Raw genomic sequence first — 27,048 nt, 5'->3', positions numbered from 1 at the left:
GACAAGGGGAGAACGAACAAACTCCTGGTTCGTTGGTGCTGTAACAACATTGCACTAACTGCTGTGCTAACCGAGCTGCCCTAATATTAATATTAATTTACCCTGGACAGTAAAACAATTTCAGAATCAAAAATGAAACAAAACGTAACAAGCTGGGGAATGACATACATTTGCTGACAAAGGCATGACTGTACTATTGGAGTCAGCATATTATACAATCTGACCCAGTTAGTTGAGCCAACCTTTTGTCATTCTTCTCCTGGCTGTGATCTTGTCATTTAACATATCCTCAGAGCAGTCTGCAACCAGTGCGGCTTTGTGTTTTTAAGTTGCATTTCCGAACTTTGCCCAAAGTTCTTTGAAATAAACTTTTATTTTATTGTTGTAGATTTCTATGTCGATCACATGGTGCAACTCCAGCATCAAGCCACCCACAGTGATATCACCCGACCTACATTGTTCTAGTGCGAAGGAGAAACAACAGCACTCCAGGTGCTGGAAAAAATACAACATTCCAGAGACTTCTCCACAGTGCTGGAGCACTTGGCATACAGAGGGATTTTCTTTCTTATGAACTACCCATTGTAAGTTTTTTTTTAAAGTTTTGCATCAAAGATCAATTCTCCTTTAAGATGGGAAAGAAAGAAACATGTTTGTAGTACATAACTTCATTGATGAAAAGCATTCTATCTGAGTAGCGTCTCTGTAAATCCATTCCAGGCACCTGTTTGTATTCAATCAACAATGCATGCCAGCTGGATATTTTTAACTTAAAACAACGAAAATTCATGTCAAGTTCCAAAATATGTCACTCATGCAACCCTTCATGATTATAGCATGTGTCACTGCTCTTCATTCTTATTATGGCAACTTTTAGGGAGAAGTTTCCAGAAAGTCTATTTCTTGGGACAGTTGCCTACCTGCGGCAGACATACAGCAGAAGTTCTTCCGATCTTTCTGTCATTTCTTTTGCTTAATAAAGACATTTGGTTAATTTACTGGCTATGTTCCAGTATGGTAGAAAGTAGTAATGATACAGCTGGGTGCTTTTAATTGAAGCAAATGTCTTCTCAACAGTAAATTTTAAACAGTAGGTCCTGATAAACTATTATAGTAAAATCCCCATTATCCAGAATTCAAGCAACCAGCAAAAATATCAAGGGAAATAAATAGGTTAAAAAATACAAAAGTTTAAAACTGGTGCCCCCTAGTGGTCATTTACCAATCACGCAACACACAATTTCAAGCAACCAGAAAATTAATTTATCTGACATCTACCAATTCCCTTAGATACCGGATACCAGGGGTTTTTACTGTATATTACAATACATGTCTGCCCATACTAACTCTTTCTTTTTGTTTTAAAGACATCACCTCATTTATTATGTAAATTGCCAAAGTGTCACACTGTAATTCCACCCTCTCCAAAAGGTGACAGCATAGATCATCAATATGACTAGGTTACAAAGGCTGTGGACCTAACCTTTTGTAATGGAAACACAGAGTGTTTATAGCGCAGAAGTCCATTTGGCAACTGAGCGTGTATTGGCTCAAATACATGAACATATTGGTTTGTATCCAGTCCCAATCCCCACCTGCTCCCCACAGTTCCACAAACCCTTTCCTTTCAGGTACTCAACCAGTTCTTTCTAAGCCTACAATTGAAGCCACCCAGCCATGTTTTACAGTCACTGTTTGCAAATCACCTTCATTCGGGTTTATTTTTCGATCTACTCTTGTTATTTCTTTCATGATATCATTCCAGGCTCCTCTGTTTCAAAGAGAAGTAGCTTCTCCAGTATCCACAAAATCAAAACCCTTCTCTAGTGTCTGCAGAACAAAACGTCTTCTGCAGTATCCACAAAACCAAACTCCTCCAGTGTCCACAAAACCAAGCCCCTTCTCCAGTATCTGTGGAGCCAAACCCCTTCTCCAGTATCCACAGAAGCAACTCCCTTCTCCATTCTTTTCACAGAACCAAAACCATTCCCTATTCTATCCACAGAACCAAAACTCTTTCCCACTCTATTTACAGAATCAAAACCAATCTATCCACAGAACACAAATCTCTTATCCTTAGAATAATTTTCACATATTTCTTTTGCACACTCTGTAAGGTGTTCACAATTTCCCTAAAATACACCAGCCAAACAGGAAACCACATTCCAGTGGTGACTAAACCAGTGTTTTATAAAGGTTCATGATGACTCATCCAAAAAGTCATGAGACATAGGATCGGTGGAAAATTATCTGTATGGATAAAAAAATAGCTTGTTGGAAGAAAGCAGATATTAGCAGTGGAAGGAAAGTATTCTGCCTGGAGATCAGTGGTTAGTGGAGTGCTGCAGGGATCTGTTCTGGGATCCTGGCTCTGTGATTTTTATAAATGAACTGGATGAAGAGGTGGAAGGATGGGTCAGTAAGTTTGCGGATAACACAAAGGTTGGAGGAGTTGTAGATGAAGCTGAATGTAGTCGAAGGTTACAAGAGGATATGGACAGGATGCAGAGTTGTACAGAAAAGTGACAGATGGATTTCAATCCAGGTAAATGTGAGGTGATGCATTTGGGAAGGACTAACCAGAAGGCTGAGTACAGGGTTAAAAGTGTGGATGAACAGAGGGATCTTGGGGTGCAAATCCGTACATCCCTCACAGGTTAATAGGATAGTTCAGAAGGCCTATGGGATGCTAGGCTTCATTAATAGGGGGACTGAGTTCAGGTCATGTTGCAAATCTACAAATCTCTGGTAAGACCACACTTAAAAGTATTGGGTTCAGTTCTGATCATCTCATTATAGGAAGGATGTGGAAGCTATGGAGAGGGTGCAGAGGAGGTTTACCAGAATTTTACCTAGATTGGGAAACAAGTCTTATAAGCAAGGTCATCAGAGCTGGGACTTTTTTCTCTTTGGAACATAGAAGGATGAGAGGGGACTTGATAGAGGTCTACATGATAATGAGAGGCATTGACAGGGTGGACATCCAGCACTTATTTCCTAGGGCAAGATCAACATACATTAGAGGACATATGCACAGAGTGAAGTGAGGGAAGTTTAGGGGCGACATCAGGGGTAAGTTTTTTTTTACACAGAGAGTTGTGGGTGCCTGGAATGTCTTGCAGGGAATGGTGGTGGAAGCTGAAACATTGGGGGCATTTAAGAGTTGCTTAGCAGACACATGGATGAAAGAAAAATAGAGGGTAATCGGGGGTGGGGGGGGGGGTTTAGTTCTTTTTTAGGAAGTGATATAAGGGTCGGCACTATATTGAGGACTGAAGGGCCTGTACTTTGCTGTATTGTTCTATGTTCAATGACTTTCTTGCTCTTGTACTTCTTTGCTTCTTACTTATAATGCCCAGAATCCTGTACAATTTTAACCTGCCCTCTTACTTTAAATGAATGATGTATTTGCACCACCAACTGTTTCTGTTTATACCTCTTTTAGATTTATGTCCTCCAAATTATATTGCCACCCTCCCATCTGAGCTCCTGACACTCCAACCGCGGACTTACCAGCCTGTCCTGGCCATTCAAGCTCCCGATGCCTTGAACAATGGATGCACTTACCGAGGTCAAAAGTTTGACCCATGTAAGACTCAAACCACCCCCCTCCCCTCCTCACTCCACCCCTTTATGGCCCAAAAAAGTGGTCTAAAAAATTCAATGATTACACGAGTATAAAAGGTATATTATTATTCTCCTCAGAGTATATCATTCAGCTGTAGATTTGGAAATTGCGGCCTATCCAGACAAATGCAAATCACTGAGAGCACAGTTGTATGTATCCTTCTCACTGCCCTTCACAGCTGGAATAGGCAAACACTGCAGATGCTCAGAATCTGAAATTAAAAATGCTGGGAATATTATGCATCTACACAGAGTTAATGTTTCATATCATGTCTCTTTGATAGAGGGGGATGCAGGTGAACAGACAGAAGCAGCTACAGCTTTAGAAACCTGCTAATCACTTTAAAAACAGCAAAGGATGCAAAGACCTTCATGTAATCAGCAACATCTGTTATGAAAATGGACTTGAAAGACTTATTGTAACATGAGGATATGTGCTTCTGGTGAGCTAATGACTTTAACAGTGCACACCATTCATTGCACCTAGTCTCTAACATACCCAATACCAACATTATCCTCTGATATGTAAAAACAAAAGACACCAAAGTCCTTTTTGTTGCCTAATGACAGTTTCATAAATTTCAAATACTGGTACATGTTTTCTGCCTTGTGAGCGAGACATGTGTTTGTTTGTAAAATTAATTGTAATTCTCTGTTGGGATTTTAGATATGATGCTTTAATTGCAGTGAATAAAGAAATATATTCCCGTCACGTTCGATAATTTTGAAGTTGAAAAAGTGATGAAAATTTTTGATGATGAGACAGATGTTTGAACCACTGAGTTTAAAATGCATTGCGATTTGATTTTCAGTTTCCAAGACAATTGCAGTGAATCGATAAATTTGTTTAAAGTTTATTTGATTTTTAAATTTTATTTACAGCACAAAGAAACTGTATCGGGCCATTTAAACCCAAGCTGCCCAATTTCTCCCAAATTAACATACGACCCCACACGTTTTGGAAGGTGGAAGGAAACTGGAGCACCTGAGGATAAACCCACGCAGGAACAGGGAGAAATGCAAAGTCTTTACAGGCAACGCCGGGTTCAAATCCGGGGCACACCAATTTAAAACTTCTGTATTTTTTTTACCTATTTATTTTCCGCAATGTTCTTGCCGATTGCTTGAATTCCGGATAACAGGGGTTTTACCGTACAAACTAAATGATCACACGAGAGAATAAAAATAGCAAGATAGATAAATGTTCACTGTGACAATTAGTACAAAAAATGGTGTTACAATAAATAGCGCAGAGCGATCTTTAGTGGTCCTGGAGTAGCGTGATGGTTAGGATAGTACAGGGAGGTTGAAGAGGCTGAGGGCGTTAGATCTCTGTAAATTGTACTCTTTACATGTTTGTATGAATGTGAGAGATAACTTATTAGTTGGTTTGCAGAATGCACATGGTGCACTGAAGAACCAGGATTAAACTGAATGAGATGCATTATGACAGACAAAATTTAAATAAATTCTTCTCTTGCTGAATCACTTTCTTTATTTATGAAGGGACATTACTTTGAGAGTATTGTAAAGACTGTGCCTTTAAGGCTGATTGCGAGTGCCAGTAAAATTGGCTCCTGCACACACTGATGCAACAAGTGCCATGGGGCACTTGCCAGAAAGAGACAGTGCCGAACTCTGCTGCAAGTTTGATAGGACTGCCAAGGGTTTGCAGTGGAATGGACAGTGCGACCATTATTCTCGGGTAGGAAGTCAATGAATACTGGGTTAGATGTTCTGGCTCTTTGTCCAACCAGCAAGTCTGCACTCATGATATAAGCCATTGAGATATTTGCTGATGCCAAATAAGTGCTGGAGTATTGGCCAAGGGCTGCATTGACTTCAAGACATGCAGTTGAAACTGACTTCAGTGGAATCCAACATGCAGGGGGTGGGGTTAGCACAAATGGCAGGCCAAACTTTTGCAGTGTTTAACGATAGAGTCCAAAGATGAATTTCTCCCCATACTCTCACTTGGATTGGCTGCTTTTAAGGGCAACTGCTTTGAGAAATATTAGTGAGCTGGAAATCCTAACACTGAGAGCAGAGCATCTGTACAAGAAATGCCCTCCCATCCTGTAAACATTAGCATTCTTCATTTTAATCAGCAACATTTTATAAAAAGAATCCTGATTTCATCTATCAAAATGTTAAAATTATCACTTGCATTTAATAACCAATGTTGCAACTGTGCAACCCAGTTGCCATTGGATTCAGGCTTTGAATCATGATAAAAACTTCATCCATTCAGTATTCACTCAAAGCAATGGAGTATAATCTGTGCAAAAGAAACTTCACTCAGCAAGGTTAATCCAAGGACAACCTATGTTCAAACCTTGAGACACACAAAACTTCAGTACTTTTCCATGTTATGCATGAAATGTGCTGCAGGGTGAACAGATGTACTGCCGCTATTCCATCAAACTTACGCTTGATTGGCGTGAATGCACCGAGTGGAAGTTGGCATGCTCACATGGCACATGGTGCACTGAAAAACCAGAATTAAACACAGTCCACTGAACTCTGCAGATAAATATTGCACACACTTTAGGTGGACAGACATTTAAAGGGGATGCCACTCCATTTCTCCACCTGTAATTCAGATTGGCCACGGTAAATGCTTGTGAAAAGAGCATTCAAACCTCACAGCAAATAATTACATTGTGTGAAAGCTTAGTAAATGTGGGTGAAGTTCAGTACTCAGTTTCATAAGATTAGAACATATTAAAGTAATCAGTCTAACATCTCACTGAATTATGCAGCATGGAAACATGCCCTTGCCCGGCCAAGCTGCCTATCTAAGATAATCCCATCTGTCTATGTTTGGCCCATACCCCTCTAAACTTAATAAAATAAAAACAGTATCATATAACATGAAGTTACTTTTGTTTTCTGTGAGGCACCAGCAGAAATTGTTTGAAGTGCCACTTACAGCCAGAGAAAGAGAAGGAAAAGAGAGATCTCCCCCAGAGTCACCGAATGCCCATGCATTTGCCTCTTGCGCTCCCACTGCCACACAGAGTCCAGTCCAAACTATCCCGAGCTCCAGATCCAAACCTCCAATATAATTAGAAACCCTTCAGCATGGCCCCCTCTTGCATCCCGGTTCTGATACCTAGCAAATTTTCAACCAGTCCCTAGCAGTCCGTAACCTGGTGCGCGTCCCTTGACTGCACTCTCCAGCAGGTCACATCCTCCATGGATTCCTCATGTTGAGACAGTAGCAGTGCACCACCTGTGTGGGTCCTTCAGCTGCAGAACCCCTCAATGGTCCAGTGCAATGGTCAGCGTCCTGTTGGTTGTCTTCTCTGCTTCTCCTTCTCAGATGGGGTGGGGGGGGGTCCTCCTTATTTTCTGGTGCCCTGCAGCAGTCCTCCATTTCCCCAGTGTCTGTAAACCCTCATAGCTGCTGCCAATCATAAGGACGCAGACCCTGAAGTCATGGAATTTTAAATAAGACTACCAGTTCCTATGGTAGTTTATTCCATATAACCAAATTTGTCCTCAGAATCTTTCCCTCTCCATTTCAAAGTTATGTCCTTGCATCCTTCCTACAATATGGCAATCAGAACTGCAGACAACACCCAAGTATGGTCTCACCATCATTTTGTATTTTATTGTCCCACTTCATGTACTCAATGTCATTTTCCATTTGCATTTTTCATCACCCTGTCTACCTCTGTTGCCACTATCACAAAAAATGTACTTGTTACCTGTAAAATACAACATTCCCCAGTGTCTTGCACTTCAATGTGCAAGTCTTGACATGGTTCAATTTCCCCAAGTGGATTACATCACAGAGTTAAATTCCATCAGCCATTCCTTTTCCCAGTTTCCCAGCTGATTAATATCCTTTTGTAACCTTACACAACCATCTTCACTGTCCAAATGTTTGTGTAATCTGCAAATTTACTAATCATCCCACTTACATTGTTATCCAGATCATTAATATAGATGACACACAACAGCGGATTTAACGCAGCTCCCCACAGCACTGGTCATAAGCCTCCAAACTGAAAAGCAATCCTTCACTACCACTCTCCACTCCAAACCACCATCAATGTTGTATCTAGTTGGCGAATTCACCCTGTTTCCATGTGTTCTAATTTAAATTTAAATTTTAAATTTTAAATTTAGACATACAGCATGGTAACAGGCCATTTCGGCACACGAGTCTGTGTCACTCAATTACATCCAATTAACCTTCATCCCTGGTACATTTTAAATGGTGGGATGAAACTGGAGCCCCCAGGGAAAACCCATGCAGACACGGGGAGGACACACAAATTCCTTACAGACAACACGGGATTCAAACTGTGGTCCTGATCGCTGGCACTGTAATGCCCAGGGGCGTAGCCAGGTTCTAACGTTAGGGGAGAGAGCACAGAAGAAAGGTGCCACGACACATGCCGGATAGTGAATCAATGGTTGAATGGTGGGCTGCACTGATTTATTAGTGGCCTCTTGGGGGAGGTGGTTGACAGCGGTGGAGGAGTGGTGGGGTGGGGGGGGGGGGGTGGGTGGGAATAGTGCCACTTTTGAAAAACGTGCTCAGGCTCCCCCTGCACCCCCTAGCTACGCCAACCGTGCTGCTCAAATGTTCTGAAACACCTACAATACAGGACCCTTATAATCAAGTGGTTTTCAACCTTTTATTTTACCCATATACCACATTAAGTCATCCTTTTGTAACCACAGAGCACCTATGGCATCCTATGGTAACCACAGAGCATCGAAGGCATCCTATGCCTTGTGAGTGGAAACAAAAGTTTGAAAATCTCTGTGGTAGTCCATTTAGATGATGTCTAACAATATGCCTTTGTCATTCCTCTTGGTCACTTGTTCAAAGAAAAACTCAATCAAATTCATGAGACATGATTTTCAAAGCTCAAAGCCTTTCTCTAATCAGGCTATGCCTTTTCAAATGCAAATAAATCATCTTAGAATCAAAATATATCCATGTGAAATAGACATCCATGGTTGCTAAGTGACCATAAATATTCTGCATCTTATAAAAAACATGCACTTACATCAATATTAAGATGATTCTAGTGTGGGTACTTAACATTTCTTCCTTTCCATATGAATTGCCTGCATTTAACAGCATGTACCATAGTTGTACCGAAAGATATCCCAATCAAATTATTATTGTTTTCATCAGAATGTGTAGTCATATTTAGAGAAAAAGTGGCTAACTGTACTTATTAATTGAGCCAGCTGGTTGTACAGAAGAGACAGCTTGGCTCATCCAGAAATTAACAGAACGTTAATACCTCACCTTGCCATGAAAGAATGGAGGGCTCTGTGAATGTTGAAGGAACACAGCTTGAGAAGTGAGAGGAAGAGTGAGGGAGGTTGTCAATGTTTTAACCATATTTTTTTCTTCTTTGCATCTCCCTATGGTCACTCTGTGAATAGGTCAAATTACAAGATCAACATCCCCATGACCCACTGCAAGTACTCACATCCATGGATTTGCAGATTGCCAATGGTAACAGAATTTACAATCTAAATTTCTGCAAATGGAAGTTCTTCTTCTGCTTGGACAGATGTGATGGTACCCCAAGTTTTGTCAATACCTAATTAAGCATAAAACCCCAATCGCTCAATTTCACTTTTCTGGATTCCAGGTCAAGAGGGCATAAGTTCAGGATAAAATGGTGACAATTTAAAACAGAGCCACGGAAAAATGTATTTAGTCAGTGGGTTGTGAGTCTGTGGAACTTGTTGCCACAGGCAACTGTGGAAGCGAGGTCATTGGGTGTATTTAAGGCAGAGATTGACAGGCATTTGATTAGTCAGGGCATCTAGGGTTACGGGGAGGAAGCCGGGGAGTGGGGTTGAGTGGGAGGATGATTAGAATGGCAGAGCCGACTCAATGGGACAATGAGCCTATTTCTGCTCCTATATCTTGTGATGATCCTTCCTAGTCCACTTCTCATCTGCTGGCCCATATGTTACGCTTTCCCCTTTCCACTTTATATTGGTCACCTTCCCTCTCCATTCTGATGCAGTGTCTCAACTCAAAACCTTTCCCACCTCCCTCACCACCACAGATGCTGCATGATGCTCTAAATTTCTCCAGCAGTTTGTTTGACCGCTCCAGATTCCAGCATCTGCAGTTTCTTGTGTCTTCCACACAACTTTTAACGTTGAGCTGGAGTGTTCGAGGGAAACCTCAAAAGAGAAGCCAAGCATTAGTAATCCCACAATGCGTGAGAGTTTAAATCTCACCTATCATGGTTTTATGACCATGAGATTAGATAGTGTTCAATATACTCTTGCATTCTAATATTTCCAAAAATATAAATTCAAATTATCACTGCTCTTTGTTGAGAGATTATGGTCATTCATGACAAGAATAGTTTGAGTAGAGATTTATCACTTAATCTCAGTGATGAACGAATTTCCTCACTTCAGAAATGACTGTGATTTAATTTTTCCAAATGTGTGTTAAGGCACATGGGAATGGCTTTATATGTCTGCAGCCTGAATAATTTATTCTGTGGTTTCTGTCGTTCCTGTTCAAGGACACAAATGGCAGATTTACAGTGAGCTAGCCAACATTAAAGAACAGAGATCATGACCCAAATTTGTTGCACCTGGACAATTTTTTTTTACTAATAAGACCTGGGAATTCCTCATCTGGCAATCAGCTTTAATTTTGTGTTCAGTTCCAGAGACCTACAGGTTGACACATTAGAGAATCTGCCACCTTCCCTGGCAATAGTACGGCTTCACTTGGCAATAGTGTTAAGAATTCTTGGCAAAAATTAATGATCTAGAGAAGGCTGGCAGAAACAAAAGCTGGATGTTTGTGTTTTTACAGGGTGCCAGGCACTGCGACCTGTGGAGGTTGGTTCCAGCTTCCTACACAACAATAGTCAAGTAAGCAGTGGCATGAACACAGAGATATTTTCTCACGGCAAGTCACTCTTTGTTAATGCCTGAAACAAGTTCAGTGAAATGTTTGACTTTCAGTTACCTAATTCAGTTACATGCATGGTTATGCGCTTTAGCAACCGTAATTTCCGCCACATACAATGAGATCCCACCACCAATCACACCTTCCTCTCTCTTCTCCTCTCCACCTTCTGCAGGGACCACTCCCTCTGTGACTCCCTTGTCCACTCCTCCATTCTCACCAATTGCCCCCTTGGTACCTACCCCTTTGACAGCAGGAAATGCTACACGCGCCCACGCCTCCTCCCTCCCCATAATTTGGGGCCACAAATAGTTCATTCAAGTGAAGCAGTGCTATCTATGGCATCCAGAGCTCCTGTTGTGGCCTCTCCTCTACATCGGAGAGACTGGACACAGACAGGGAGATTGCCTCATTAAGCACCTTCACTCTGTCTGCTGTAATAGAGGGGATTTCCCAGTGGCAATCAATTTCAATTTCCTGGCCCATTCTCATGCTGACATGTCTGTCCATGGTCTAATGCAATTCCCAACTGATAACACATGAAAATTGGAGGAACCACACCTCCTTTTCCATCTGGACACCTTCCAACCAGATGGCATTAGCATTGACTTTTCCTTTTCTGTTAAGCACACCCCCCACCCTGTCTCTCCCTTTCCCTATCCCCATGTCTCCTTTCCTTTTGCATTCACAGAGCTACTCCCTCCCCCAATCAATTATCAGCCCTTTTCTACTGCCTCCTATCCATTCCCACCTATGGCCCCTTGCCTGTACCTATGGCCTGTGCTCCTCCCCCTGGCCTTCTCCCCTTTTCTCCCTGCCTTTTTATTCAGGTGCCTGCCTACTGTTTTCCTCATACCTTGAAGTGAGGTTCAAAACATTGATTATATATCTTTATCCCCTACAGACGCTGTGAGTTTCTCCAGTAATTTTTTTTGTATAAACTACGATCCCAGTGATTTTCTTGTTTCTGTTATTTGCAACCATATATTCCAGTTTCTAAAAGGGGGAATTTCCACTGCAGAAGTCTTGAATCAATTAAACACATGGGGAAATGCTCATTGTGGCCCTCTGAGAACAGGTAGGGAGTACTTGGGCACTTGCAATAAATACTTATTTTAACTCTTCGAATTTCCTTTGAATGGTTATGGTTTAGGTCTTTATTAGTTCTGACCCTCTTGGGGGAAAAGGGTATTTTTGTTTGTTGTTTTATGTTGCAGGTACCATCTCCTTATTGTCTTATTTAGGAAAGATTTCCTATGAGAAACATTTTATTATTTTGTGTTTAACTGCCTTTCTGTTCAGCTATCTTACCCCCACCCATCCCCCCCCCCAATGAAGACACATTCATAAACCAAAGAAAAACAATCAATCAGTTTTTCCCTCCTGAGTGCAGTGAGAGACTGTCATTTCAATGTGTTCACAGGAATCCCAACCATCATTAAAACAAATAGTTTTTGTATTCCCATGGCTGAGCTCTTTCAGTTGGTCCGTTCTGTTTCCCCAACCACATTGCCAATACTGTATTATGTCAGCTGTGATCCTGCAGCAAGCTCCCTGGACCCTTCTCGTGCTCTTCACTTCTGTTCTACCGATCACCACCCCTAACAATCTTCTTCCCTTTCCAGCTGCTCATATCCTCCGTCAAGCAAGAAGATTTAGAAAAACAATCTTATGTTGTAAAATAAATTTCAAAAAGTAGCTTGGAATATTTGAGATTAATGAGTGGGGAAATTTTAATTTTGTTGTCTGTGGAATTTTCTGAGGAGACAGATAAAGTAATTTTAAAAAAAGCTGATTTCCAAATGATTATGCATCTTGCAATGGCAAGTCTAAACAGTTAAATACTTTCCATGGATAAAACCATTCGTGATCATTTTCATTCATTTCACTGAATGAAGGCTTGGTTCTGTCTGGTTGACCAACATACAGTACAACTCCGATTATCTGAAATCGGATTCTTCAAAACCCTCGTTTATCCAAATTTTTTTTAAACATTTCGGATAAATGAGGATATCCAAAAAAAATCAAAAATCCTCAGTTATCTGCAATTTTTTCGTAGCCAAACTGACTTCACAGGTTGAAAAAAATTTCACCCGATGTGAAATTAGAACGACGATTGTCCTCATTTCAAGTACCTCCCTCCCCTCTCTCTTTCCATTTCTTTTTTACCTTTCCCTATTGACTTTTCTCTCCAACTCTCCCTCTCAAACTGCACATCACTGTCTCCCAGCTGCAAGCGGTTGGAAGAAACCTTTGTCCCGGCATCATCAAAGAGAGCGGCCTCTCAGCCAGAAGCAGGACCTTGGGCTCAGTGGTGTCCCCTCCCCTTCACTCCCTCCTCATGTCACCAGATGCCGACTCTGAACCCCCCCCTCGACCTATGGTATGAGTGTATGGTAGGCCAAGGGGAGGATTCGGAGTTGGGACTTCAGCAACCGGGGAGACAGGAAACCGGCAACTCGCCAGTGGGTATTCCACTGGCCCGGGAAACTTTCCCGGGGATGAATGGTGCCGGTGGGTTCATGTCGGGGATTGGCAATGGCTGCTGGGAGGTCTCGGGAATCAGCGGTGGCCAGCATTTTTTTTGGTGAGATTAAACATTATTTTAATGCACATTGATACAAGCGATTTGCTGTTGCTACTGGACTATTTTTTTTTAAATGACCACTTATCCAAAAAAACAGTTTATCTGACATGGTCCTGACCATGTCAGATAATTGGAGTTGTTCTGTACTTACTTGTTTCAGTTGGTACCATTGATACTAACACACCTCTATAGTGTAATTTGAATGTGTTGCTGCCATTTCTGTATCATGCCCCTAAACATCTGTAAAATTTCTTGATGACAGTTACTAAATACCACAAAATTTCAACGACAGCAGTTTCAAATTACTATGGAAGGCAACTTTATAATAAGTCTGTGGGGCTCTGCTTCTATGTGTTTGATCTGATCAAGGATTATTATTTTTCTTAATTTGTTTTCAAATTCAACAACATTAGTTCTAGATCCCTAATAGAAGTTAAGGCAACTGAGGAGCAATTGATATTATGACTTGTAACAGATTAAATAACTTGTCACAAATTAATGACAGATCACTGAGTCATCGGCTTATGCAGTATGGAAACAGGCGCTTTGGCTCAACTTGCCCAGGCCCTTCTAAACCGGTCCCTATGCCTGCGGTAGGTATCTTAGTGTACATGGTTATTCTTCAATCTTCATTCATCAATCTGCAAATTCACCACCAGCCCTCATTTCAACCTTCAGTACTTCTAACAATTCTCTAGCTCTATTTAGTGGTGCAAACTTTAACAAATTTTGCTACCCTGATATCCTTTCATGTTTTTCCCAGCTGCATATATTTCGTTTTTCTTCTCTTAAAAAGTACTAATAATGTCTATTTTGATTATTTCCAGGAAAATGTGCTATTCTTTGAAGACTTTTCCAGAAAATATTTTACCTCACTTCTTTTCTCCATAATCATGCTCTTGAAAACATTAATGACTTTTTGATGGATACCCAAATCAATAGAACAGCTTTCTCCGTTTGCCCCATGAAACCTCATGTAATCTTGAGACATTTTATCGAATCTCAATTCTAGTTTCCCTACTCCAAGAGTGCCAAATGTCTCCACATGACTACCCTTCCTGTTTTTTGGCACCACAGATAAGTAATGTAGTAGAACCAGATGTTCAATCTACAGCACCGCGCTCCTACAAAACTACACATTAAACTCCCTCCAAGGCTTGACCATTGCCTTTTTAAATTATTGAAATTTCTTTGCTATTGTGCTGAACACTATTTATTAAACCTTTTACTGACTTTAGCTTGCACATAAATGGATGTGGGAAGGTTTTAACTCTGGGATAATTGATTGGAGTGAGGAAAATTGCCAGAGAGATATAACAGCACTTTTTAAAATAATGTAGTTTCATGTAACAAATGGTTACATGCTGTTTGGAGTACACGAGTGATTTAATGTATTCACTAGCAGTGAAGATTGGGGCTACAACTCTGCAATTTTCCCTCATACATAATTTTTCCTTCCAGAATATAAAAGCTCACACTTCAGCACATTGCATTAAATCTGACATCTACTCGTTCACCAGTAAATCATTTAACAATGCTCTCCCTTTTTTGTAAAACTTTTATATTTGTGTTACCCAAAATATTTACACGGAATTCCTGTGCCAAACTCTATTTATTGGTAGATAACTAATGAAAAAAAAAACCATCGGATTCAGTACCGAACTACTTTACTTGCAACCCTTCTCTTTTATAATAATGTACATGTTTCCTGCCAGTCACATTTTTATTTGTGTTTGCAAGCTTGCACCTGCAAGTCTCGCGTGAAAAGTTTTTCTCTGTAGCTTCTGAGAATTCTATTCCACCCGTGTTCCTTTTATGAGCGCATTAGAGTCTTCTTCAAAAGAATGCTGCTAAAACTGTCAAACACAATAGGTTGTAGATTGGTTGTGATAGAGCGATCTTGGCTGTCGTTTATTCTCTGATTAATCTTTAAATACTCAATCATTTTATGGTAAATTAAAATTGCACCTACATTTAACCATAACCATAACCATATAACCATTTACGGAGTGGAAACAGGTGATGATGTCTATCCAGTCTGTCATTATCTAGTTTAACCATCAAGAATAGGAGCCAACCAACAAAGATGAAAACAAGTTCAATTTGCTCTTTTATCCCAGTCACTAGCGAAGTTTCTATTTTCAGTATCATATAAGAAATCACTTGTGGCAGGTAACCAGAAGCTTAATTTTCCAGCGATTCACAATCAATGCATGGAAAATGAAGCCAGGGTATGTTTACCGTAGGGACAGAGGAAAATAAAGGCACAGCTGTCCTTCTTGTCCTCTTCATCTCAAAGCTGCTGGCTCCATATGGCACTGGTGAATTCTGAACGGGGTCAGGGGGATTGCGGCTGAACTGCTTGAGTAAATTCTATCTGTAGTCAAAACAAAACATGAAGAGATGAGGGAGAAAAATATGGCTTCATCTCCTGCAGAGGAAAGGAACGCCAGTGCCATGAGCTCCAAAACAGTTTCCATAGTGTTTTTCATTCGGGAATTACAAAAACATAAAAAAGAAACATCCAAAACGCTCAAAAACTTGGACAAGATTGACCTGTAATGTTTAAACCTACAAAAGCCATTACAATTGATTAATACATTCCAAATACAACCAAATTAGAAAGTGTGGCTGCTGCTTCATTGAAATGCACTAGTTAAGAAATTACCAACTAGCTTTTGTTACATCCTATCTATTTAAATGACTGGGTATAAATTTAAAGATTTCCTAAATTGCAATATTCCAAGTTAATAACCCATTTCCAAAATTGAAGTTTAGGTCAAGTCTTTTAGAATCAGAATTTATTGTCATGACCAGATCACAAAATTTGTTGGTTTTTTTTGCAGCATCAAATAGCAAACATTTATCTGGAAGTCAGCCTGAAGAAAACTGAGGTCCTCAATTCGCCAGCTCCCCACCATGACTACCAGCCCCCTCACATCTCCATCGGGCACACAAAACTCAAAACGATCAACCAGTTTACCTATCTCGGCTGCACCATTTCATCTGATGCAAGGATCGACAATGAGATAGACCACAGACTCGCCAAGGCAAACAGCACCTTTGGAAGACTACACAAAAGAGTCTGGAAAAACAACCAACTGAAAAAATTATGAAATAAATAGAAATAGTGCTAGAAAAAAAAGATAACGTAAGGTCGTGTATATGGTTCTTTGATCATTCAGAAATCTGAAGGCACAGGGGATAATCTGTCCTTGTGTGTCGTCTTCGGACTCCTGTGCCTTTTTCCCGATGGTAGTAGAGTGAAGAGGGTGTGGCCTTGGTGGTGGGGGTCCTGAGGATAGAGGCTCTTGTAGATGTCCTCAATGGAGAGAAGAATGGTGCCCGTGATGTCGCAGGCTGAGAGAAGAGAGAGAGATTCAATTTATTGTCATTGTCTAGTAAAACTAGCAACAAAATATCACAGATCTCAGTATCCTGAGAGTTGGTACCTCCATTGCAGACAGTGATGCAACCAGTGAGATGCTCTCCACGATACACCTGTAAAAGTTTTTGAGTCTTCGGTGACATACCAAATCTCTTCAAACTCCTCACAAAGTATAGCCACTGGCAAGCCTTCTTCGTGATTAGATCGACATGGAGGATCCAGGAAAAATCTTCAGAGATGTTAACACCCATGAATTTGAAGTTCTTGACCCTCTCCATTGCCGACCTCTTGATGAGGGTTGGTTTGTGTTCCTCTTGATTTCCTCCTGTAGTCCATATACTTCTCCTTGGTTCTGGTAACGATGAGTGCAAGGCTATTGTTGTGACACCACTCAACTGGCTGATCTGTCTCCCTGCTGTACGCTTCCTTTATTGCCGTCTTTGATTCTGCTGACAACCGTGGTGTCATTGGCAAATTTTTAGATTCCATTGGCATTGTGCCTGGCCTCGCAGTCATGGGTGTATAGTGAGTAGAGAAGTGGGCTAAGCAGACATCCTTGAGGTGCACCTGTTGATAGTCAGTAAAGATGAGTTGATTCCAATTCATACTGACTGGTCTTCTGATGCAGAAGGGGTGTAGAGCCCCAGGGTTTGGTGCTTATTGAAGGAATAATGGTGTTGTTGAGCTGTAGTTGATAATGAACAGCTGTACATAGGAGTTGCTGTTATCTAGGTAATTCAGAGCTGAGAGGAGATCCAGTGATATTGCATCAGCTGTGGAGCAATTAGGGCAGTAGGCAAATTCCAATGGGTCCTGTCCTTTATTAGGAATGTGTTAATTCTGGCCATGACCAATCTCCCAAAGCATTTCATCACATTAAATGTGAGAGCTACTGCACAATAGTTGTTGAGGCAGCTCACTCTGATCTTCCTGGGCTTCGGGATGATTGATGATCTTTCGAAGCAGGTGGGAACCACCAACAGCAGCAGTGAGAGACTGAACTGTCTGTGAACATTCCAGCTAGTTTGTTTGGGACAGAGTTTCAGTACCCTGTCAGATACACTGTCAGGGCCTGATGCCTTGCAGGGGTTCACCCTCTTGAATGATGTTCTGACGTCAGCCTTGGAGACATATATCGCAGGATCATCAGCCTTTGCAGGGATTCTCGTGGGCACTGTTGAGTTCTTCTTCTCAAAGTGTTCAACTAATCGGATAATGAAGCATTACAGCCATCTATGGTGTTTAACTGCTCTTTGCAGGATGTGATGATCTGCAAGCTCTGCTGTAGCTGGTATTGGTCTCTCTCTCTAGCTTCCTCCGGAATGCTTTCTAGCCTTCCACAGGTCGTATCTGGACTCTTTGTAGAGATTTATTGTCATGTAATAATACATTTAGCTGATACACATGATATACTTTTGCCTGCTGTAAAGCAGAAATAGAGTTGTCATTAGTATTACCTGCTGCCTCTTACAGTATGAGAGAAGGAGAAGCAAAAGAATCCCTTCTGGGTCATTGAGTGCTCATGGATTCACCTCCAGTGCTCCAGCAGCCTCTGCACCCACACAGACTCTGATTTGTATCTATTAAAATTCTATTAAAACCTGTTGAATTTAATTTTGAAGCAGACTACAATACAGGTCTGTTGCACCCCTTCAAACACTTGCTGAATTCTCAAATCAGTTAAAATAGATCCTCTGTAATGTTCTCCATGATTTGGAAACTAGTTGAATGGCCTCATCTTTTACTCTGTTAATGGAAAATGTAACACCAGTTTGCGCAATCTTTATGTATAATCTTGCAGCTTGATATCATTCAGGTATATCTACACTTCACTCTCTTCCTGAAGTGTGGCTCCCAAAGCTGCTTGTGGTAGACCAAGTGTGTTTTAACTAGCTATTGTATGCAACCCCCCTCACATTTCCATCGGGCAAACAAAACTCAAAACGGTCAACCAGTTTACCTATCTCGGCTGCACCATTTCATCGGATGCAAGGATCGACAACGAGATAGACAACAGACTCGCCAAGGCAAATAGCGCCTTTGGAAGACTACACAAAAGAGTCTGAAAAACCTCACAAAGATTAGCGTATACAGAGCCGTTGTCATACCCACACTCCTGTTCGGCTCTGAATCATGGGTCCTTTACCGGCATCACCTACGGCTCCTAGAACGCTTCCACCAGTGCTGTCTCCGCTCCATCCTCAACATTCATTGGAGCAACTTCATCTCCAAGCTCATTTCTGAGTAGCCTAACATAACTTTTTCCAATGAGGAATCTTCAACCTAAATATTAGAACACTCGTCTTGACAACCAGGGGTCATGGGTTTGTTCCTTGCTGGGGCCTCATTTCTGTGAGGGGTGTTACAAGCCCACAGGACCCCAAAACCCAGCAGCAATAGATATTCACCAAGAGAAATGGTTCCTTAAACAAAAGTTACTTTTAATTATCCTTAAACATGAAAATAGAAATTTAACTTATCATTATTGACTTACTTAACCTAACTTAATCCCCTTCTAATTCTAATCCACGCTGCTGAAGATCAAACTGTGCTGGGTAGGTCACGTCTCCAGAATGGAGGACCATCGCCTTCCCAAGATCATGTTATATGGCGAGCTCTCCACTGGCAACCGAGACAGAGGTGCACCAAAGAAGAGGTACAAGGACTGCCTAAAGAAAGCTCTTGGTGCCTGCCACATTGACCACTGCCAGTGGGCTGAAATCACCTCAAACGGTGCATCTTGGCGCCTCACAGTTCGGCGGGCAGCAACCTCCTTTGAAGAAGACTGCAGAGCCCACCTCACTGTCAAAAGACAAAGGAGGAAAAACCCAACACCCAACCCCAACCAACCAATTTTCCCCTGCAACCGCTGCAACCGTGTCTGCCTGTCCCGCATCGGACTTGTCAACCACAAACGAGCCTGCAGCTGACATGGACTTTACCCCTCCATAAATCTTCGTCCGCGAAGCCAAGCCAAAGAAGAAATGTATGAAGTAGTAATCTAACTGGATGCTTTCTGGATGTATGCTTGGGACACAGCAGCTGTACCCCGAGCTTGGGGCCACTGGACCCTTAAGCCTGAGGTCGAAACAGCTACATCTTTGTGCCTAAAGTTGAGGCTTCCTAACATAAGCTCCTTACAATCGGCACACATTGACCACAGTCAGAAATTGAGTCATGCAGCCGATACCTCTGCTCACTTTGGAACACAGCCAGTGTCATCTGCAGCTAAAAGATTTGAGTTGTAGAATAAAGGGGACAGCTGTGGCCTTTTATTTTTCATATTCCCTGCAGGAATTTTTCCATGGTTGATTTCCCATGCAAAGACTGCCGAGTATGTGTATATGGGTCGGGTGTTGCTTCGTAAACAAAGAGAAGACCCTATTTGTACACATTGAGTTTTACAGACAGCAAAATGTATTAATAATCAGACAATCTATGTCTCCCTTTTCTCATACATATCTCTCCATCTTAATTTTGTCAAGCTCATTTCTGAGTAGCCTGACATAACTTTTTCCAATGGGGAATCTTCAACCTAAATATTAGAACACTCGTCTTGTCAACCAGGGGTCACGGGTTTGTTCCTTGCTGGGGCCTCATTTCTGTGAGGGGTGTTACAAGCCCACAGGACCCCAAAACCCAGCAGAAATAGACATTCACCAAGAGAAATGGTTCCTTAAACAAAAGTTGCTTTTAATTATCTTTAAACATGAAAATAGAATCAAAATTTAACTTATCACTATTGACTTACTTAACCTAACTTAATCCCCTTCTAATTTTAAGCGCACATTTATGTAATGTGTGTGTGTAAGTTCAGAAAAGTTCTTTGGTTCACAGTCCAATCCTACTTTTCATTCCTCCAAGTTCACTGATTGCAGGCAATTCATATATTGTGCACATAATTTAACATTTATAAAGTTCACCAGGCCTTGATGCTTGAAAGGTAAATGGTTACTGCTCAGGAAGGTTCTTGTCGGTTTTCAGAGAGAGATTTATTGCACAATGGACACCCAGCCACCTCAGTGTATTGCTGACAAAACCTCCCCCCTTCAGGGTTCTCCAGATGATAACCTCTTTCTTTCAGGTCACCACAGAATTCCTTCTTGTTTCTCTTATTTCCAAGTGAAACATTAAACAGCCAGTCCTCTCCCCTTGTATGATCCACAAGGGGTTTGAGCAGGTGGAAATAAGAACCCATCTTCCAGTCCCAGCTGCTGTTGAATGCTGTAACACCGTAGAAGTGATCTCTCTCTCTATCTCTCTCTGCAAGGCTGTTTGACTCTCTCTGCTTGCAAAACCACATGACCCTCTTGGAATAACTCCAGACAATCTGTGGCTCCATCAAGATCTTTCATCTGTTGCCTTTTGTAAACAACAATCCATTAGTGAAGTCTTCTTGGGCACTCTCCAAAGCTCTTGCAAAAGCTGTGGCGCCAATATGCCTAGCATTAGCAGAGGTCCAATATTTCAAATAAGATCTGTTTTAAAGTGTTTGTATGTGACCCTACTCTAACAAACCTTTCCCAATTTATCTCCCCAAAACATATCTATATACTCTGCCACAGGGGGGCTTGACAAAGTAGTGACTCTCTGTCTTTCTTACAGGGGGCAAAGTTCAAGAACTTCATGTATGTTGCTTTCTAAATGTAGCATTACGTGACAATAATGGAACTTATGCCTTTATTAACTTTTAACTGTGTCTCAACTTCCACAGATATTGATTGACATGCTGAGTGTTCCAGATTTTTTTTTCTAGCTTTAGTTCTGAGCATGAATGAGCTCACAACATGCCATGATTAAGCCCCATGTCATATGCATACTGATGAACTGGAATTGTTTCATTGTATTTTCACAAGCTTAAATGTTTTAATGAGCAAGCAATGATGTGGCATGGGGTAGTTCCAGTAAGATATTTGTTCAAACCTGCTGCCCCAGCAATTGCCAACTGGAAAGAACAATCCACAGAGATTATTACTTTTTCTGAAGAGCTGAAACATCACGCCACCAGATGATTTTCTCAAGTTACACGCAATCTCTGTTCAGAATCTTTAAAGAGAGCACGCTGGCAGCGAGAACATATGGTTGCTGAAGAAATTAATGGGGACTGCACTCCCGCTTTTCCTCTTTTTGGTCCTTTCAATAAATGGCACTAACACCGGAATAAATACTTTGACACAAGGTTTTTGTGGAAGTCTTATGTCATGGGTCAGACTGCAGTCGATCATTAAAGTCTGGGAATGTACAGCTGATTCCTGTTAAAAATTAATTACTTGCCTCGCATATGTTCTTGCTTGTCCAAGACACATTCTTAACAAGAAGTCACACCAAATTATGCGTCAGCATGGCAATTCCAGATTGTACTCTCGTTTTCTTTTTCTATGGAAAGTGGGCCTTCTTGACAATGGATCTGGTGTTGGGGGACCAGGACAAATTCTCCACAGTAACTTGTATATTGAAACCCACTTTTGGAGTGAGGTTATTGAATGTGTATGTGTCAGTCGTGTAACCTTGCAAAAAGTAGTCATTGAAGATGCATTCCAGTATTTCATTTCATCTGCTGCATTTCCAATTGGAAATTAATCCAAGTTACTGTGGGTATAAAACCTGGCCTTCCTTGTCTACCTCATATCTGTTTAGGGCTGTCCTTCTATTGAAATTCTAGTCGAGGTATTGATTCCATGGAATCAGTGATGAGGTCTTTCCTTGGAATGCTGTTCCTCCATTGAGAAAGTCTGCTGTTTCTTGCTATAACCCTGGGTACTTTGTTTGTCCGTGAACTACTCTTTGCAGACGATGCCGCTTTAGTTGCCCATTCAGAGCCAGCTCTTCAGCGCTTGACGTCCTGCTTTGCGGAAACTGCCAAAATGTTTGGCCTGGAAGTCAGCCGGAAGAAAACTGAGGTCCTCCATCAGCCAGCTCCCCACCATGACTACCAGCCCCCCCACATCTCCATCGGGCACACAAAACTCAAAACGGTCAACCAGTTTACCTATCTCAGCTGCACCATTTCATCAGATGCAAGGATCGACAATGAGATAGACAACAGACTCGCCAAGACAAATAGTGCCTTTGGAAGACTACACAAAAGAGTCTGGAAAAACAACCAACTGAAAAACCTCACAAAGATAAGCGTATACAGAGCCGTCGTCATACCCACACTCCTGTTCGGCTCCGAATCATGGGTCCTCTACCGGCACCACCTACGGCTCCTAGAACGCTTCCACCAGCGTTGTCTCCGCTCCATCCTCAACATCCATTGGAGCGCTTTCATCCCTAACGTCGAAGTACTCGAGATGGCAGAGGTCGACAGCATCGAGTCCACGCTGCTGAAGATCCAGCTGCGCTGGATGGGTCACGTCTCCAGAATGGAGGACCATCGCCTTCCCAAGATCGTGTTATATGGCGAGCTCTCCACTGGCCACCATGACAGAGGTGCACCAAAGAAAAGGTACAAGGACTGCCTAAAGAAAGCTCTTGGTGCCTGCCACATTGACCACCGCCAGTGGGCTGATATCGCCTCAAACCGTGCATCTTGGCGCCTCACAGTTTGGCGGGCAGCAACCTCCTTTGAAGAAGACCGCAGAGCCCACCTCACTGACAAAAGGCAAAGGAAGAAAAACCCAACACCCAACCCCAACCAACCAATTTTCCCCTGCAGCCGCTGCAACCGTGTCTGCCTGTCCCGCATCGGACTTGTCAGCCACAAGCGAGCCTGCAGCTGACGTGGACTTTTACCCCCTCCATAAATCTTCGTCCGCGAAGCCAAGCCAAAGAAGAAAAGAAGAGATATATTTCTTCAGTATAAGGGTATTAAAGGTTACGGAGAGAAGGCGGGGACGGGGTACTGAACTTTAAGATCAGCCACGATCTCGTTGAATGGCGGAGCAGGCTCGAAGGGTCGAATGACCTACTCCTGCTCCTATCTATTTCAGAAAGGGCTCCAGGTACATTTTCCAATGAAGTGTTGTGAAATCAAAATCAAGAAATGAACAAAAGCCATCATCTGCTCTCATGGGACACTGTCTTGATAATCTGCAGAGTAATTTACAGAAAGATCCTTCTCAAGATCAACAGATCACAACAATGACCCCTTAGCACCAGTAACCTCGGCTGCACCCATACTGGTTCCCTTCACTCTTATGGTTTAGAAAATGGCACTGCCATTTCTTCTGAGTTAAGGACCCATATGGATGTGAGATTAAACACTCCCAACACTTTTTTTTAACTGTGGAATCTTCATTCTCAGCACATCATAACATATTTTATTCTATTTGGTAAAATAAAACTGAGATGGAAAAGCATCTCAACTCTGACATGTACGGAAATTAAATTCTGAATCATAGGCCACGTGTTATGGAGAAGAATAAGAGTAAGGTGAATGAGATGGCCACAAAGAATAGTTTGGGATAGGTAAATAACCTGTATCTGTTGACTCTGTTTCATTTGCAAGATTTCTGCATGCAGCCAACATCAATGTTGCAAGTGGCTTATACCATTTTGAAAAGCAAGTGCTCTTGAAAGCCAATGGGCATCTGCTGAATAGAAGCTGCATAGAGCTGCAGGCAAGGATTTACTATTGAAGGTGATCCTGGGTAATCATCAGGTGTTGAACTTTTGCTAAGAGCTCTGCACTTGTTCATCTCCTTGTCCCTTTTCTACCAGGATCATCCATTACTTACTGGAACTGCATATTGATTTCCCACCAGTTGATACCAAAGCTCTACAAGATTTTGTCTTTAAAGTCTCTCAGACCATTAGGGATACCTGTTGAATTCCACAAGGAATTAGTCAAGTCATGCCAAGACGTGTTTATTTGTTGTTCATACCATAACCATTGCAGTGTACAGTGAAAACGAGATAGTGTTTCTCTTGTCCATGGAGCTGATTATTCACATGGCTAAATTACATCTGATACTTTTTTTAATAAATAACACCCTTTATAAATATCATGTTACATTATGCTAGCCCTGTGTTCCCGGAGTTCAGAAGCCTCATGGCTTGGGGGAAAAAACTTTCACAGTCCGGTCATGGGGGTCCAAGTGCTTTGATACCTCTTCCCAAATAGCAGGAGGAAGAATAGATTGCAGGAGGGGTATGTGGAGTCTTTCACAAATGTTTATGGCTTTCTGCAAACTATGACCATTTTAAATGTCTATCATGGCAGGGAGAGAGATCAGCAGCCTTTACTATCCGCGTTCTGAGAAGGCAAATTCCCAAACCAGACGGTGATGCAGTTACATAGGATGCTCTCAATGCATCCCCTGTAGAATGAGGTGGGGTTGGAGGGCGGAAGCTAGACTTTCCTCAACCTCCACAGGAAGTAAAGGCATTGTTGCGCCTTCTTGACAATGGATCTGGTGTTGGGGGACCATGACGAATTGGTGCTCGACAGTGGAAACCCCCGGACTCTCCTGGAAGTCAACCACCTTCTCCTTTGTTTTATTGATGTTGAGATGTAGGTTGTTGTCTGTGCACCAGTCTGTTTGCATCTCCTCTCTGTAAACTGACTCATTGTTCTTGCTTATGAACCCTATATCTGGGAAAACTTGGCCTGTAATTTTAAAAGGTAGTTCATTGCTCGTGCATGAATTTATACGAAAATTAAGTATTCATTGATGAGACATGAAATTCAAGTTCTTTGGTCCTCTGTTTATCTCACGTGAATGAATGGAGGAACACTGACATTTCCAGAGACACACAAGAAACTGCAGATGCTGGAGACTGGAGCAAAAAGTAACCAGCTGGAGGCAGCAGCTGGCCGAGTGGCATCAGTGGGAGAAAAAGAGTTTGCTGACATTTCAGGTCGGAACTCTCATCATAGATTTCAAGATTAAGGTCAACCATGCAAATGACACCGAATCGACAGATGCAGGTTTACATATCTCAACCATTTATCTGCCTAAGATCCTTGTCAATGCTTACACATTTGATGCATGATTATGGGTAATAGTGGAGAGGATGTAAGGAAATGGCTTCAGGAAGGACACAGAAAAGCACCTTAGGATCGAAGCACTTTAATTTGATACTGGTCATTTTTCAAAAGCTTTTGTCGAATGCAAATCCTTTAATATGCTTTTGTTTCTATCTATTTTCTTACTCATAAGCAGGCGCATCTGAGTTCCATTTTGAAAATTCAGGTTCAAGCTTATTATTATTTGATTGTACATATATAATCTGTCAAAACAGCATCTCTCTGGACTGTGGTGCAGGCTCCAAAACATACAATACCCAGTACACAACAATCACTCCATTAAAACAAACACATCGCTAGCTGGACAGTGGAATCTGGAGCGGAGCCCTAGAGATCGGATCCCTAATTACTATCAAAGTGCAGCATCCCTTCATTTCCCCTCTGGATCAGATGCAGCCACAGGTAAACCCGAGATCGTCCACCTCCAAGTAAAACAGTCGGGAGCGCGGGCCTGCTTAGATTCACTTTGGGTCTTACGTGAATGCCAGCTGGCTCAGCGCACTCCTTGCACACCGTTTATGTTAACCTCTTCCCTGAGTTTCAGTTGTAGGCTTCAGGTTGGTGTTAGGGCTCGCTGCCTTCATTGCCATTTTCTCACAATACATTCATGACCTAGTCCTCTGGCTTGGCAGACCTGCATGTTTTTACGTTCCTTGTATTTAGCAGTGCTTTCCAATCGTTGACAAGACAAGCAGAATGAGAGATTGCACTTTTGTTTGGAGCCAAAGTGGCCACTGCAACATGAGCATCGCCATCTTTTTCCTTGAGTGCAATCTCTTCCCAGCTGCTGATTGATCAGTTGTAAATTTTGCACTTTAGTTTCATAAAGTGCCATCACTTTTTCATTTGAGTCATAAATACCCCATACTTACTTAAGATTCTGGTCATGATTTCCAGCAGAAATTTCTCTGGGTGTGAGTTTTACATATTAATAGCTGGAGACAAGATAAGAGGGGAAAATGGGTGGCATGGTTACTGTAGTGGCTAGTGCTACACTTGTTACAGTGACCCGGGTTCGAATCCGCCGCTCTCCGTGAGGAGTCGCATGTCCTCACCGTCATGCGTGGGTTTCCTCCACACACCTCAGTTTCCTCCCACCCTTCTAAAACATACAGGGTTGTAGGTTAATTGGAATTGTTTGAGTGGCCTGGGCTTGTGGGCTGGAAGGGCCTGTTACCGTGCTGAATGTCTAAATTAAAAGATTTAAATGTAAACCTGATGGAGATATTGTGACTACAGAGTACATTGATCTCAGAGAGAAACCATTTGTTTGTTATGAGGGTACTTGTCTACGTTAAAAAAAAGAACTGTTTGGCAATGTTTAGGAGAGAGAAATGCCACAGGCTCCTTCCAACATGATAATGTTTCTTGGTGAGCAATATGATGTAATGGTAACACTGATTTATAAACAAATAAAACATTCATCAAATAATTCTTCAGAATTATTTACAGAAGGTTCTTTTGTACATAATTGCTGTGCGACTGTTAATCTTGTGCTCATTATAATATGGCAGCTGGATTGACAGACCTGATTGTGTCTTAACATCATA

General features: G+C 41.8%; 1 protein-coding gene and 1 long non-coding RNA gene across 9 annotated transcripts in view; one reads left to right on the top strand and one right to left on the bottom strand.

Moving 5' to 3' along the window:
• slc6a9 (solute carrier family 6 member 9) overlaps positions 1–27,048 on the bottom strand; it is a 292,380-nt gene that overhangs the window by 45,469 nt on the left and 219,863 nt on the right. For 5 of the 7 annotated variants that reach the window (XM_069938845.1, XM_069938844.1, XM_069938843.1 and 2 more), the window contains one exon: positions 15,381–15,516. The exons of the other annotated variants lie outside the window; for them this stretch is intronic. In XM_069938845.1, the coding sequence (XP_069794946.1) occupies positions 15,381–15,431 (51 nt within the window). In that variant the 5' untranslated portion in view covers positions 15,432–15,516. The remainder of the gene's footprint in view (positions 1–15,380; positions 15,517–27,048) is intronic. 7 annotated transcript variants of the gene reach the window in all.
• Positions 394–5,089, top strand: LOC138762784 (uncharacterized). Of its 2 annotated transcripts, none has more exons than XR_011357144.1 (3): positions 394–584; positions 3,912–4,070; positions 4,510–5,089. It is a non-coding gene; the product is annotated as an uncharacterized lncRNA (long non-coding RNA). The 2 variants fall into 2 exon arrangements; XR_011357143.1 differs by lacking the exon at positions 394–584 and adding an exon at positions 2,280–2,330.

Source organism: Narcine bancroftii, chromosome 5 (assembly GCF_036971445.1).
Source record: "Narcine bancroftii isolate sNarBan1 chromosome 5, sNarBan1.hap1, whole genome shotgun sequence".
NCBI lineage: Eukaryota > Metazoa > Chordata > Chondrichthyes > Torpediniformes > Narcinidae > Narcine > Narcine bancroftii.
Note: the sequence above shows the minus strand (reverse complement) of the source record. Positions and strands in the feature narration are given on the sequence as shown.